At 39.1% G+C, this 16265-nt stretch overlaps 1 protein-coding gene across 1 annotated transcript in view; it reads right to left on the bottom strand.

Annotated features, from left to right (window-relative positions):
• Positions 1–16265, bottom strand: part of LOC136260015 (tyrosine-protein kinase receptor UFO-like) — a 38012-nt gene that overhangs the window by 3984 nt on the left and 17763 nt on the right. Inside the window, exons 10-11 of the mRNA XM_066053607.1 lie at positions 772–931; positions 34–170 (exon numbers count right to left, since the gene is read on the bottom strand). Of these exons, the coding sequence (XP_065909679.1) occupies positions 34–170; positions 772–931 (297 nt within the window). The remainder of the gene's footprint in view (positions 1–33; positions 171–771; positions 932–16265) is intronic.

Raw genomic sequence — 16265 nt, 5'->3', positions numbered from 1 at the left:
TACTCACACACTGGTATAGAAATACACACTTACAGTTTTAGTGGGCAAAGAACTGGTTTACTTAATCTGTTTCCATCTCTTAAAACACCTACTACATGTTGATTCTCTACACCAGGATAAGGTATCCTGCCTAGTGAAAACGCTTCCCAGCAAGTGACTCCATATGACCACTGCAATGTACAACCAGACAGACAAAACTATAATTATACACACTGTCTATATATAGTAATGTACTATGTGAACATTATTAACACAACAGAAGAAAACACTTTTTCTTCAACAATCGATATACAAACACATAAAGAGATTGTCTTGTAATTTAGTAGCACACATAAAAGATGCATAAAGATAATTAACATATACCAAAAATATCTACATTAATCTTTGTCATGGCTACATGGTGAAACCACTTGTAGAAATAAAATCAGACTGACAGCTATGAAGTTACAAGGTAAAAGCTAAGCAACTATAGCATCATGGTATCAAATATACCAGTCATCAAAATTTGCATGAAAATGTTGGATAAAGTTGTCACAGATTATATGTAAGGTTTAGTTTGAATCTATAGGTATTAATGTCAATCATTATGACAACATCGACATGTAACTATTAAACCTCAAACTTATTCCAGCTATTTTAATTATGTTACTTCACTTTTTTACAATAAATGTGTGTGTACTGCAATGACGCAATGATTTGACTTTGATGATTAGTTAACCCAAGCAGTTATAGGTCCTTTTGTATAAAACTATACAATATGTGCGCACTTACCACATCAGCTTTTTCATCAAAGTACTGATCCAGTATTGACTCTAGTGCCATCCATTTTACTGGTAATATAGTATGCTTATCAGCTCTGTAGTATTCAGTAGTGTAGATATCTTTAGTTAGGCCAAAATCTGCTACTCTAATATTGTGATATTCATCTACCCTATAACAAAAGTTTACACATTAGAGTTTATGCAATAACATAAAATCTAATTTCTTCTTATGCTGACAGTAGGCCACTGTTTCCTTTCCTGCTGCACACACATTAGATCCTGAAGATTAAGACACATGGTAGTGTGTCATAGCTGGCACACCACACTATGTGTATATTGACAAGAAGCATCCATAGCTCCATGGCCCCTTACACCATTTTTGCATCGTATAGTTGTTTTCCAGGCAGGGCAGGGTACTCAGCAAGTTTGATTACATTTGTACCAGCCATTTGTAAGATTTTGACATCAAAATTTCATTTTTCCCCTTCTTAAGCCTTAAGGGGTCTACACTTTGTTTTCAGCTCGTTACACAGCATTACAAGTGAAGAACAGTTTGAGAAGCATCTCTGCAATCAATCTAGCCACTACAAAAAATATGGACAATTTCCATTACAAACCATAAGAAAGCCATCACATGCTACCATGAATTGATGCTGTCAGCAAAGGTAAATTGGGACACAAAGATAAGTCCATGAAGCATGCATTGAACATACTGCGGTATGCCAAAAGACAACTAACAGGCTGAAGAACAATGAACAAATCAAGCCTGTTGCTTTAGTCATTATGGAGCTACCACTGTCTGAAGATATCAGTCAGTCAGTCAGTCAGTAGAAAATCCCACTAGAATTTTTTTGGAGCATTTCAAGTCATACTGAAGGCTCATTTGGGCTTGGTTATACCTAACCAATACTGCTAAGGAACCATGAAGGTATTGTGAGGCTGTCAATTTTTTGCAAACCTCAATGATTCCTAATAATATAGTACTACCGTACTATATGATAGAGAGAGGGAGAGAGAGACTGCACAGATATAATAATTATTATGAATATATAGCTATTGTTAGCCATTTGTGTTAACAAAATAGTCAATTCAGTAATGAGTATTTTGTAGCATGCTCATGCAGCTTATGTATGGGTTAATACTTCAAAATTATATAATCAATATTCGAATCATTATGGTGTTAATTTTTTACTGTCCCAATTTCCAGGAGTAGCATTGTTAGTACTAACTAGCTCTTCAATACTGAAAAGCAGCTGAAATTCTTGCTCGAAAGAATATAGATGATCTCCTTGTAAAGCAAAACGCAGACTTTACTGCAATCTATATCTAATCAAAAACAGCCAAGCTGTAAAAAAAGGTGTGGCCCCCAAAAAGGCCATGGTGAAAAAAGATGTGAAATCCAAGGTGGCGGCCAAGAAATGGCTGTGATGGTAGGTTAATGGTTAAATTTTAATAACGACAATTCAGGTGAATTTTGTGCCAAGACCAAGCGGCACCAAATTCACCTGAAATGTCGTTATTAAAATTTAACCATTAACCTACCATCACAGCCATTTCTTGGCCGCCACCTTGGATTTCACATCTTTTTTCACCATGGCCTTTTTGGGGGCCACACCTTTTTTTACAGCTTGGCTGTTTTTGATTAGATATCACTTCTTTTTGTATTTGTATACTGCAAAGCCGGCCTATGGCTGGCTTTGAGGCTTTTTTAACCCATGTGTTTTTTTCTTTATGACAGGAAGAAGAAAAGAACTTAAAGAAGATTAATTTTGTAATACTTCACTTATTTTTAATTTTATTAGTAATTATACAAATTATATACATATATTTATTACATGCCTATTATTCCCCACAGGATATTTTCTTGCAGCTGATCTCTCTACTGAGTGACTTGAAATGTAGCTGAACTATATACAGGATGGTTTCTTTGTAGCTGAACTCTCTACAAGGTGACCTCTTCTAGCTGGTCTCTCTACAGGGTGATTTGTTTGCAGCTAAACTCTCTACATGGTGGTTTCTTTGTAGCTGAACTCTCTAAATGATGGTTTCTTTGTAGCTGAACTCTCTATAAGGTGGCTTCGTCTAGCTGAACTCTCTACAGGGTGATTTTTTTGTAGCTGAACTCTCTACAGGGTGATTTGTTTGCAGCTGAACTCTCTACATGATGGTTTCTTTGTAGCTGAACTCTCTACAAGGTGACTTCGTCTAGCTGATCTCTCTACGGGGTGATTTGCTTCTAGCTAAACTATCTACAGGTGATTTGTTTGCAGCTAAACTCTCTACATGGTGGTTTCTTTGTAGCTGAACTCCCTACATGATGGTTTCTTTGTAGCTGAACTCTCTACAAGGTAACTTCTTCTCTACAGGGTGATTTGTTGTAGTTGAATTCTCTACAAGGTGGTTTGTTTGAGGCTGAACTCTCTACATGGCGGTTTCTTTGTAGCTGAACTCTCTACAGAGTGATTTGTTTGCAGCTGAACTCTCTACATGATGGTTTCTTTGTAACTGAACACTCTACAAGGTGACTTCTTCTAGCTGATCTTTCTACAGGGTGAATTGTTTGTAGCTGAACTATCTACAAGGTAACTTCTTCTAGCTGATCTCTCTACAGGGTGATTTGTTTGTAACTGAACTCTCTACATGATGGTTTCTTTGTAGCTGAACTCTCTACAAGGTGACTTCTTCTAGCTGATCGCTCTACAGGGGGATTTATTTGTAGCTGAACTCTCTACAAGTGATTTATTTGCAGCTAAACGTTTTATGTGGTGGTTTCTTTGTAGCTGAACTCTCTACAAGGTGACCTCTTCTAGCTGATCTCTCTACAGGGTGATTTGTTTCTAGCTGAACTCTCTACAGGTGATTTTTTGCAGCTAAACACTCTACATGGTGGTTTCTTTGTAGCCGAACTCTGTACATGATGGTTTCTTTGTAGCTGAACTCTTTACAAGGTGACTTCTTCTAGCTGATCTTTCTACTGGGTGATTTGTTTGCAGATGAACTCTCTACATGGCGGTTTCTTTGTTGCTGAACACTCTACAGGTGAATTCTTCTACCTGATCTCTCTACAGGGTAATTTGTTTGTAACTGAACTCTGTACAAGGTGCATTTTTGTGGGTGATCTCACTGCAGGTTGATTTGTTTGTAGCTGAACTCACTAAAGGGTGATTTGCTTGTAGCTGAACTCCATGCATTGTGTCTAGTTTCTAGCGATCTCTCTACAGGGTGATTTGTTTGTAGCTGATCTCTCTACAAGTTGATTTGTGTGTAGCTGGTCTTTCTACAGGTTGATTTGTTTGTAGCCGATCTCTCTACAGGGTAATTTGTTTGTAGCTGAACTCTGTACAAGGTGCTTTTTTGTAGGTGATCTCACTGCAGGTTGATTTGTTTGTGGCTGAACTGCTTACATTGTGTCTAGTTTCTAGCTGATCTCTCTACAGGGTGATTTGTTTGTAGCTAATCTCTCTACAAGTTGATTTAAGTATAGCTGATCTCTCTGCAGGTTGATTAATTTGTAGCAGATCTCTCTACAGGGTAATTTGTTTGTAGCTGAACTGTCTATAAGGTGATTTGTTTGTAGCTGATCTCTCTGCAGGTTGATTTGTTATAGCTGAACTCTCTACAGGCTGATTTACTTGTAGCTGAACTCCTTACATTGTGTCTAGTTTCTAGCTGATCTCTCTACAGGTTGATTTGTTTGTAGCCGATCTCTCTACAGGTTGATTAATTTGCAGCAGATCTCTCTACAGGGTAATTTGTTTGTAGCTGAACTGTCTATAAGGTGATTTGTTTGTAGCTGATCTCTCTGCAGGTTGATTTGTTATAGCTGAACTCTCTACAGGCTGATTTACTTGTAGCTGAACTCCTTACATTGTGTCTAGTTTCTAGCTGATCTCTCTACAAGCTGATTTGTTTGTAGCTTAACTCTCTATAAGGTGATTTGTTTGCAGCTGAACTCTCTACATGGTGGTTTCTTTGTTGCTGAACTCTCTACAGGGTGTTTTGCTTGTAGCTGAACTCTCTGCAGGGTGATTTGTTTCTAGCTTATCTCTCTACAGGTTGATTTGTGTGTAACTGGTCTCTCTACAAGCTGATTTGTTTGTAGCTGATCTCTCTGCAGGTTGATTTGTTTGTAGCTGATCTCTCTACAAGTTGGTTTGTTTGTTGCTGATCACTCTAAAAGTTGATTTGTTTGTAGCTGACCTCGCTTCAGGGTGATTTGTTTCTCTCTACAGGGTGATTTTTTGTAGCTGACCTCTCTTCAGGGTGATTTGTTTCTAGCTGATTGCTCTACAGGTTGATTTGTTTGTAGATGAACTCTCTACAAGGTAATTTGCTTGTAGCTGAACTCCCTACATTGTGTCTAGTTTGTAGCTGATCTCTCTACAGGGTGATTTGTTTGTAGCTGATCTCTATACAAGTTGATTTGTGTGTAGCTGATCTCTCTGCAGGGTGATTTGTTTGTAGCCGATCTCTCTACAAGGTAATTTGTTTGTAGCTGAACTATCTATAAGGTGATTTGTTTGTAGCCGATCTCTCTACAGGGTGATTTGTTTCTAGCTTATCTCTCTACAGGTTGATTTGTGTGTAACTGATCTCTCTACAAGCTGATTTGTTTGTAGCTGATCTCTCTGCAGGTTGATTTGTTTCTAGATGATCTCTCTACAGGTTGATTTGTTTGTTGCTGATCGCTCTAAAGGTTGATTTGTTTGTAGCTGAACTCTCTGCAAAGTGTTTTGTTTGTAGTTGATCTCTCTACAAGATGATTTTTTGTAGCTAACCTCTCTTCAGGGTGATTTGTTTCTAGCTGATATCTCTACAGGGTGATTTTTTGTAGCTGACCTCTCTTCAGGGTGATTTGTTTCTAGCTGATCACTCTACAGGTTGGTTTGTTTGTAGCTGAACTCTCTACAGGATGATTTGCTTGTAGCTGAACTCCTTACATTGTGTCTAGTTTCTAGCTGATCTCTCTACAGGGTGATTTGTTTGTAGCTGATCTCTCTACAAGTTGATTTGTGTGTAGCTGATCTCTCTGCAGGTTGATTTGTTTGTAGCCGATCTCTCTACAGGGTAATTTGTTTGTAGCTGAACTGTCTATAAGGTGATTTGTTTGTAGCTGATCTCTCTGCAGGTTGATTTGTTTTAGCTGAACTCTCTACAGGGTGATTGCTTGTAGCTGAACTCCTTACATTGTGTCTAGTTTCTAGTTGATGTCTCTACAGGGTGATTTTTTGTAGCTGAACTCTCTACAGGGTGATTTGTTTCTAGCTGATCTCTCTACAGGTAGATTTGTGTTGATTTGTTCATTGCTGATCGCTCTAAAGGTAATTGATTTGTTGCAGTTGAACACCCTGCAAAGTGTTTTGTTTGTAGCTGATCACTCTAAAGGGTAATTTGTTTGTAGCTGAACTCTCTCCACAGTGACTTGTGTGTAGCTGAATTCTGTGTAACTGAATTCTCTAGAGAGTGGCTTAATTGTAACTGAATTCTCTACACAGTGCATGGCTTGTTTATAGCTGAACTTTCTTCAGTGTGACTTGTAATGTTCTGAATCTCTATAGTGGTATATTTGCTTAACTCTCCACATGGTGACTGTCTTCTTGCTGAACTGTCTATAAGATTAACTGTTTGCAGCTGAACTCCCTACAGAATAACTTGTGATGTAATAAAATTCTATAATGGAGTAAATAAATTAGCCGAATGCTCTATTAGGGTGACTGTTCTATTAGAGTATCTCGATCTCGCATTTGCTACACGGAGTTGGCTATAGAATCATAACTCAGTGGTTTGTAATCCGATTCTTCTGTACTACTGCAAGGACTTTCTATGAAGATTATTCCAGCTATACACCGATTTTCAGCTCATTGCTCTAAGCGGTTTGCCTAGTAGGCGTGAAAACTTATACTTTTTTATTCATAAAAATCGATCGCGTAATTGTGACACAGGTTGGGTTTTGTGTCATATCTCCGTGGTCTTTATCTCGATTCCTTTCAAACCACCAAAAGGCACTCCTACGATGGTTACTCCATCTACATAGCAATTTTCAACTCATTCCATGGAGCGGTTTACCCTGTAGGCGTGACAACAAATCGATCTTGTTTTACGCGAATAATCGGTAATAACTCCTGAACCATTCATCGGATTTATATCACATTTGATGCTAGGATTCGCCTTTGGACTCCCTTTCTGTGTGCCAAATTTCAAGGCGATCGGAGTACGCGTTTGCTTGTTATAGCAATTTTTGCAAGTGTGCGAAAAGACGAAGAAGAAGAAGAAAAAAAAGAAGAAAAAAACGAAACTTTGGCAGCTCGTATCTCGGAAATGGCTGGAGCGATTTCCTTCAAATTTGGAATGTAGGCTCCCTTGGCTGGCGGGCAACTGTGTAGCAAATTTGGTTCCAATCAGATAAGTGATCACCGAGATACAAAGGTGTGAAAATGACGTTTTCGTTCTTCCTGTCAATATACTCACGGTGTGGCGCGCCGGCTTCTTGGGCCGCACGACACACTACCGTGTGTCTTGATATATATATCTAATCAAAAACAGCCAAGCTGTAAAAAAAGGTGCGGCCCCCAAAAAGGCCATGGTGAAAAAAGATGTGAAATCCAAGGTGGCGGCCAAGAAATGGCTGTGATGGTAGGTTAATGGTTACATTTTAATAACAACAATTCAGGTGAATTTGGTGCCAAGGCCAAGCGGCACAAAATTCACCTGAATTGTCGTTATTAAAATGTAACCATTAACCTACCATCACAGCCATTTCTTGGCCGCCACCTTGGATTTCACATCTTTTTTCACCATGGCCTTTTTGGGGGTCGCACCTTTTTTTACAGCTTGGCTGTTTTTGATTAGATATCACTTCTTTTTGTATTTGTATACTGCAAAGCTGGCCTATGGCTGGCTTTGGGGCTTTTTTAACCCATGTGTTTTTTTCTTTACTACAGGAAGAAGAACTTAAAGAAGAATTTTAGTACTTCAATTATTTTTTGATTTTATTAGTAATTATACAAATTATATACATATATTTATTACATGCCCATTATTCCCCACAGGATATTTTTTGCAGCTGATCTCTCTACTGGGTGACTTGAAATGTAGCTGAACTATATACAGGATGGTTTCTTTGTAGCTGAACTCTCTACAAGGTAACCTCTTCTAACTGGTCTCTCTACAGGGTATTTTGTTTCTAGCTGAACTCTCTACAGGTGGTTTGTTTGCAGCTAAACTCTCTACATGGTGGTGTCTTTGTAGCCGAACTCTCTACATGATGGTTTCTTTGTAGTTGAACTCTCTATAAGGTGACTTCGTCTAGCTAAACTCTCTACAGGGTGATTTGTTTGTAGCTGAACTCTCTGCAGGGTGATTTGTTTGCAGCTGAACTCTCTACATGATGGTTTCTTTGTAGCTGAACTCTCTACAAGGTGACTTCGTCCAGCTGATCTCTCTACGGTGTGATTTGTTTCTAGCTGAACTCTCTACAGGTGATTTGTTTGCAGCTAAACTCTCTAAATGGTGGTTTCTTGTAGCTGAACTCCCTACATGATGGTTTCTTTGTAGCTGAACTCTCTACATGGTAATTTCTTCTCTACAGGGTGATTTGTTGTAGTTGAATTCTCTACAAGGTGGTTTGTATGAGGCTGAACTCTCTACATGGCGGTTTCTTTGTAGCTGAACTCTCTACAGAGTGATTTGTTTGCAGCTGAACTCTCTACATGATGGTTTCTTTGTAAATGAACACTCTACAAGGTGACTTCTTCTAGCTGATCTTTTTACAGGATGAATTGTTGTAGCTGAACGATCTACAAGGTAACTTCTTCTAGCTGATCTCTATACAGGGTAATTTGTTTGTAGTTGAATTCTGTACAGGTGGTTTCTTTGTAGCTGAACTCTGTACATGATGTTTTCTTTGTAGCTGAACTCTTTACAAGGTGACTTCTTCTAGCTGAACTCTCTACGGGGTAATTTCTTTGTAGCTGAACTCTCTATACGATGGTTTCTTTGGAACTGAACTCTCTACAAGGTAACTTCTTCTAGCTGATCTTTCTACTGGGTGATTTTTTTGCAGCTGAACTCTCTACATGGTGGTTTCTTTGTTGCTGAACTCTCTACAAGGTGAATTCCTCTACCTGATCTCTCTACAGGGTGATTTGTTTGTAACTGAACTCTGTACAAGTGCATTTTTGTGGGTGATCTCACTGCAGGTTGATTTGTTTGCAGCTGAACTCACTAAAAGGTGATTTTGCTTGTAGCTGAACTCCTTGCATTGTATCTAGTTTCTAGCTGATCGCTCTACAGGGTGATTTGTTTGTAGCTGATCTCTCTACAAGTTGATTTGTGTGTAGCTGATCTCTCTGCAGGTTGATTAATTTGCAGCCGATCTCTCTACAAGGTAATTTGTTTGTAGCTGAACTGTCTGTAAAGTGATTTATTTGTAGCTGATCTCTCTGCAGGTTGATTTGTTTTAGCTGAACTCTCTACAGGGTGATTTACTTGTAGCTGAACTCCTTACATTGTGTCTAGTTTCTAGCTGATCTCTCTACAGGGTGATTTGTTTGTAGCTGATCTCTCTACAAGTTGATTTGTGTGTAGTTGATCTTTCTACTGGTTGATTTGTTTGTAGCCGATCTCTCTACAGGGTAATTTGTTTGTAGTTGAATACTGTACAAGGTGCTTTTTTGTAGGTGATCTCACTGCAGGTTGATTTGTTTGTAGCTGAACTCACTAAAGGGTGATTTGCTTGTAGCTGAACTCCTTACATTGTGTCTAGTTTCTAGTTGATCTCTCTACAGGGTGATTTGTTTGTAGCTGAACTCTCTATAAGGTGATTTGTTTGCAGCTGAACTCTCTACATGGTGGTTTCTTTGTTGCTGAACTCTCTACAGGGTGTTTTGCTTGTAGCTACTCTCTACAGGGTGATTTGTTTCTAGCTTATCTCTCTACAGGTTGATTTGTGTGTAACTGATCTCTCTACAAGCTGATTTGTTTGTAGCTGAATTCTCTGCAAAGTGTTTTGTTTGTAGCTGACCTCTCTTCAGGGTGATTTGTTTCTAGTTGATCTCTCTACAGGGTGATTTTTTTGTAGCTGACCTCTCTTCAGGGTGATTTGTTTCTAGCTGATATCTCTACAGGGTGATTTTTTGTAGCTGACCTCTCTTCAGGGTGATTTGTTTCTAGCTGATCGCTCTACAGGTTGGTTTGTTTGTAGCTGAACTCTCTACACGGTGATTTGCTTGTAGCTGAACTCCTTACATTGTGACTAGTTTCTAGCTGATCTCTCTACAGAGTGATTTGTTTGTAGCTGATCTCTCTACAAGTTGAATTGTGTGTAGCTGATCTCTCTGCAGGTTGATTTGTTTGTAGCCGATCTCTCTACAAGGTAATTTATTTGTAGCTGAACTGTCTAAAAGGTGATTTGTTTGTAGCTGATCTCTCTGCAGGTTGATTTGTTTTAGCTGAACTCTCTACAGGGTGATTTATTTGTAGCTGAACTCCTTACATTGTGTGTAGTTTCTAGCTGATCTCTCTACAGGGTGATTTGTTTGTAGTTGATCTCTCTACAAGTTGATTTGTGTGTAGCTGATCTCTCTGCAGGTTGATTTGTTTGTAGCCGATCTCTCTATAGGGTAATTTGTTTGTAGCTGAACTCTCTTTAAGGTGATTTGTTTGTAGTTGATCTCTCTGCAGGTTGATTTGTTTTAGCTGAACTCTCTACAGGCTGATTTGTTTGTAGCCGATCTCTCTACAGGGTAATTTGTTTGTAGCTGAACTCTCTACATGGTGGTTTCTTTGTTGCTGAACTCTCTACAGGGTGTTTGCTTGTAGCTGATCTCTCTACAGGGCAATTTGTTTGTAGCTGATCTCTCTACAGGGTGATTTTTGTGTAGCTGACCTCTCTTCAGGGTGATTTGTTTCTAACTGATCTCTCTACAGGGTGATTTTTTGTAGCTGACCTCTCTTCAGGGTGATTTGTTTCTACCTGATTGCTCTACAGGTTGATTTGTTTGTAGATGAACTCTCTACAGGGTAATTTACTTGTAGCTGAACTCCTTACTTTGTGTCTAGTTTGTAGCTGATCTCTCTACAGGGTGATTTGTTTGTAGCTGAACTCCTTACATTGTGTGTAGTTTCTAGCTGATCTCTCTACAGGGTGATTTGTTTGTAGCTGATCTCTCTACAAGTTGATTTGTGTGTAGCTGATCTCTCTGCAGGTTGATTTGTTTGAAGCCGATCTCTCTACAGGTAATCTGTTTGTAGCTGAACTCTCTATAAGGTGATTTGTTTGTAGCTGATCTCTCTGTAGGTTGATTTGTTTTAGCTGAACTCTCTACAGGGTGATTGCTTGTAGCTGAGCTCCTTACATTGTGTCTAGTTTCTAGCTGATGTCTCTACAGGGTGATTTTTTGTAGCTGAACTCTCTACAGGGTGATTTGTTTCTAGCTGATCTCTCTACAGGTAGATTTGTGTTGATTTGTTCATTGCTGATTGCTCTAAAGGTTGATTTGTTTCAGCTGAACACCCTGCAAAGTGTTTTGTTTGTAGCTAATCACTCTAAAGGGTAATTTGTTTGTAGCTGAACTCTCTCCACAGTGACTTGTGTGTAGCTGAATTCTGTGTAACTGAATTCTCTAGAGAGTGACTTAATTGTAGCTGAATTCTCTACACAGTGCATGACTTGTTTATAGCTGAACTTTCTTCAGGGTGACTTGTAATAATGTTCTGAATTTCTATAGTGATATATTTGCTTAACTCTCCACATGGTGACTGTCTTCTTGCTGAACTGTCTATAAGATTAACTGTTTGCAGCTGAACTCCCTACAGAATAACTTGTGATGTAATAAAATTCTATAATAAATTAGCCGAATGCTCTATTAGGGTGACTGTTCTATTAAAGTATCTCGATCTCGCATTTGCTACACGGAGTTGGCTTTCGAATCATAACTCAGTGATTTGTAATCCGATTCTTCTGTACTACTGCAAGGACTTTCTATGAAGATTATTCCAGCTATACACCGATTTTCAGCTCATTGCTCTAAGCGGTTTGCCTAGTAGGCGTGAAAACTTATACTTTTTTATTCATAAAAATCGATCGCGTAATTGTGACACAGGTTGGGTTTTGTGTCATATCTCCGTGGTCTTTATCTCGATTCCTTTCAAACCACCAAAAGGCACTCCTACGATGGTTACTCCATCTACATAGCAATTTTCAACTCATTCCATGGAGCGGTTTACCCTGTAGGCGTGACAACAAATCGATCTTGTTTTACGCGAATAATCGGTCATAACTCCTGAACAATTCATCGGATTTGTACCAAATTTGATGCTAGGATTTGCCTTTGTTCTCCCTTTCTGTGTGCCAAATTTCAAGGCGATCGGAGTACGCGTTTACGTGTTATAGCAAATTTTGCAAGTGTGCGAAAATACGAAGAAGAAGAAAAAAAAACGAAGAAAAAAAACGAAACTTTGGCAGCTCGTATCTCGGAAATGGCTGGAGCGATTTCCTTCAAATTTGGAATGTAGACTCCCTTGGCTGGCGGGCAACTGTGTAGCAAATTTGGTTCCAATCAGATAAGTGATCACCGAGATACAAAGGTGTGAAAATGACGTTTTCGTTCTTCCTGTCAATATACTCACGGTGTGGCGCGCCGGCTTCTTGGGCCGCACGACACACTACCGTGTGTCAAGACACACGGCACGGTAGTGTGTCGTGCGGCCCAAGAAGCCGGCGCGCAACCCCGTGAGTATATTGACAGGAAGAAAGAAAACGCAGTTTTCGCACCTCCGTAGCTCTGTGCTGCCTTGATGAAACAAGACAAATTTTGCTGTGTAGATTCCCTCCACCTTCAGCACTCCACATTCCAAATTTGAGCGAAATCGCTTCAGGCATTCCTGAGATATGCGACTTCAAAAATTGGCTTAGTTTCTTCGTTTTTTTCTTCTTATTTTTCTTCCTCTTTTCGCACACTTACAAAAACTGCTATAACACGCAAACGCGTTATCCGATTGCCTTGAAATTTGGCACACAGAAGGGGGGTATAAATGCGCATCTCGGTACCAACTTTGGCTGGAATACCATAAACAGGCAAAGAGTTATGAGCGATTATGCACGAAAAATAACACCAATTATGTTGTCACGCCTACAGGGTAAACCGCGTATGGGAAGAAGCTGAAAATTGGTGGGTGAATAGGTTAACTATTGAACCTCAAATCTTTTGTGGTTTGAAAGAAATCGAGCTAAAAACCAGGAAGATACAGCGAAAAAATCAACAGTGTGTAACAATTACGCAATCGAGATTAGCTAATTTTTATTTTTTTTATTCTATTATTATTATTATTATTATGCTTGCCACGCCTACCAGATAAACCACTTGGGGTAATGCTTTGAAAATCGATGTACAGATGGAGTTATCATCTTAGAAAGGCTCTTCAATGGTGTAGAAGAATCAGACTTAAAGCCACGGAGTTATAACACGAAATCCAACTTGGTGTAGCAAGTGCGAGATCGAGATACTCTAATAGAGCAGTCATCCTAATAGAGCAGTCATTCTGAACAGAATTCAAGAGATCAGTTAGAAATAAGTAACCTGTATAGAGATCAACTACAAACAAATCACCCTGTAGAGAGTTCAGCTACAAACAATTCACCCTGTTCAGACATCAGTTAGAAGAAGTTTTCTTGTAGAGAGTTCAATTACAAACAAATCACCCTGTTGAAAGATCAGCTAGAAGATGTCACCTTGTAGATAGTTCAGTTACAAAGAAACCACCATGTAGAGAATTCAGCTACAAACTAGTGACCCTGTAGATACATCAGCTAGAAGAAGTTACCTTGTAGAGAGTTCAGCTACAAAGAAACCATTCTGTAAAGAGCTCAGCTGCAAACAAATCACCTATACAGAATTCAGCTACAAACAAATCACCCTGTAGAGAGATCAGCTAGAAGAAGTTACCTTGTAGATAGTTCAGCTACAAACAAATCATCCTGTAGAGAGATCAGCTAGAAGAAGTTACCTTGTAGATAGTTCAGCTACAAAAAATTCACCCTGTACAGAGCTCAGTTAAAAGAGGTTTCCTTGTAGAAAGTTCAGCTACAAACAAATCACCCTGTAGAGAGATAAGTAAGAAGAAGTTACCTTGTAGATCGTTCAGCTACAAACAATTCACCCTGTAAAGAGATCAGCTAGAAGAAGTTACCTTGTAGAGAGTTCAGCTACAAAGAAACCATCATGTAGAGAATTCAGCTGCAAACAAATCATGTATAGAGAGTTCAGCTACAAACAAATCTCCCTGTAGAGAGATCAGCTAGAAGAAGTTTCCTTGTAGAGAGTTCTGCTACAAACAAATCACCCTGTAGAAAGATCAGCTAGAAGAAATCACCTTGTAGAGAGTTCAGCTTCAAAGAAACAATCATGTGAGATTCAGGTACAAACAAATTGTCCTGTAGAGAGATCAGCTAGAAGAAGTTACCTTGTAGAGAGTTCAGCTACAAAGAATCTATCATGTAGAGAGTTCAACTACAAACAAATCACCCTGTAGAAAGATCAGCTATAGAAGAAATCACCTTGTAGAGAGTTCAGCTACAAAGAAACTATCATGTAGAGAGTTAAGCTACAAACAAATCTCCCTGTAGAGAGATCAGCTAGAAGAAGTCACCTTGCAGGGAGTTCAGTTACAAAGAAATAAACCATGTAGAGAGTTCAGCTGCAAACAAATCACCTGTAGAGAGTTCAGCTAGAAACAAGTCATCCTGTAGAGAGATCAGCTAGAAACAAGTCACCTTGTAGAGAGTTCAGCTAGAAGAAGTCACATTGTAGAGCTACAAAGAAACTACCATGTAGAGTTCAGCTGCAAACAAATCACCCTGTAGAGAACTCAGCTACAAACAAATCGCCCTGTAGAAAGATTAGCTAGAAGAAGTTACCTTATAGGGAGTTCAGCTATGAACAGATCACCCTGTACAGAGTTCAGCTACAAACAAATCACCCTGTAGAGAGCTAAGTTACAAAGAAACCACCATGTAGAGAGTTAAGCTGCAAACAAAATCAATCACTCTGTAGAGAGTTCAGCTAGAAGAAGTCACCTTGTAGAGAGTTAAGCTGCAAATAAATCACCCTGTAGAGAATTCAGCTACAAACAAATCACCCTGTAGAAAGATCAGCTAGAAGAAGTTACCTTGTAGAGAGTTCAGCTACAAAGAAACCACCATGTAGAGAGTTCAGCTGCAAACAAATCACCTGTAGAGAGTTCAGCTAGAAACAAGTCACCCTATAGAGAGATCAGCTAAAAACAAGTCACCCTGTAGAGAGTTCAGCTAGAAGAAGTCACATTGTAGAGAGTTCAGCTACAAAGAAACTACCACGTAGAGAGTTCAGCTGCAAACAAATCATCCTGTAGAGAGTTCAGCTAGAAGAAGTCACCTTTTAGAGAGTTCAGCTACAAAGTAACCACCATGTAAAGAGTTCAGCTGCAAAAAACTCAATCACCTTGTAGAAAGATCGGCTAGAAGAAGTTACCTTGTAGAGAGTTCAGCTACAAAGAAACCACCATGTAGAGAGTTCAGCTGCAAACAAATCACCTGTAGAGAGTTCAGCTAGAAACAAGTCACCCTGTAGAGAGTTCAGCTAGAAGAAGTCACATTGTAGAGAGTTCAGCTACAATGAAACTCTCATGTAGAGAGTTCAGCTGCAAACAAATCACCCTGTAGAGAACTCAGCTACAAACAAACATGCAGTGTAAAAAGATCAGCTAGAAGAAGTTACCTTGTAGAGAATTCAGCTACAACGAAACCACCATGTAGAGAGTTCAGCTACAAACAAATCACCTGTAGAGAGATCAGCTAGAAACAAGTCACCTTGTAGAGAGTTCAGCTAGAAGAAGTCACATTGTAGAGAGTTCAGCTACAAAGAAACCACCATTTAGAGAGTTCAGCTGCAAACAAATCACCTGTAGAGAGTTCAGCTACAAAGAAACCATTCTGTAAAGAGCTCAGCTGCAAACAAATCACTTGTACAGAATTCAGCTACAAACAAATCACTCTGTAGAGAGATCAGCAAGAAGAAATTACCTTGTAGATAGTTCAGTTACAAACAAATCACCCTGTAGAAAGATCAGTTAGAAGATATAATCCTTGGAGAAAGTTCAGCTACAAAGAAACCATTTTGTAAAGAGCTCAGCTGCAAACAAATCACCTGTACAGAATTCAACTACGAACAAATCTCCCTGTAGAGAGATCAGCTAGAAGAAATTACCTTGTAGAGAGTTCAGCTACAAAGAAACCACCATGTAGAGAGTTCAGCTGCAAAGAAATCACCCTGTAGAAAATTCTGCCAGAAACAAATTGCCCTGTAGAAAGATCAGTTAGAAGAAGTTACCTTTTAGAGAGTTCAGCTACAAAGAAACCATTCTGTAAAGAGCTCAGCTGCAAACAAATCACCTATACAAAATTCAGCTACAAACACATCACCCTGTAGAGAGATCAGCTAGAAGAAGTTACCTTGTAGATCGTTCAGC

This window comes from Dysidea avara, chromosome 7 (assembly GCF_963678975.1).
Source record: "Dysidea avara chromosome 7, odDysAvar1.4, whole genome shotgun sequence".
Taxonomy (NCBI): domain Eukaryota; kingdom Metazoa; phylum Porifera; class Demospongiae; order Dictyoceratida; family Dysideidae; genus Dysidea; species Dysidea avara.
This window is presented reverse-complemented; position numbering and strand designations above follow the sequence as displayed.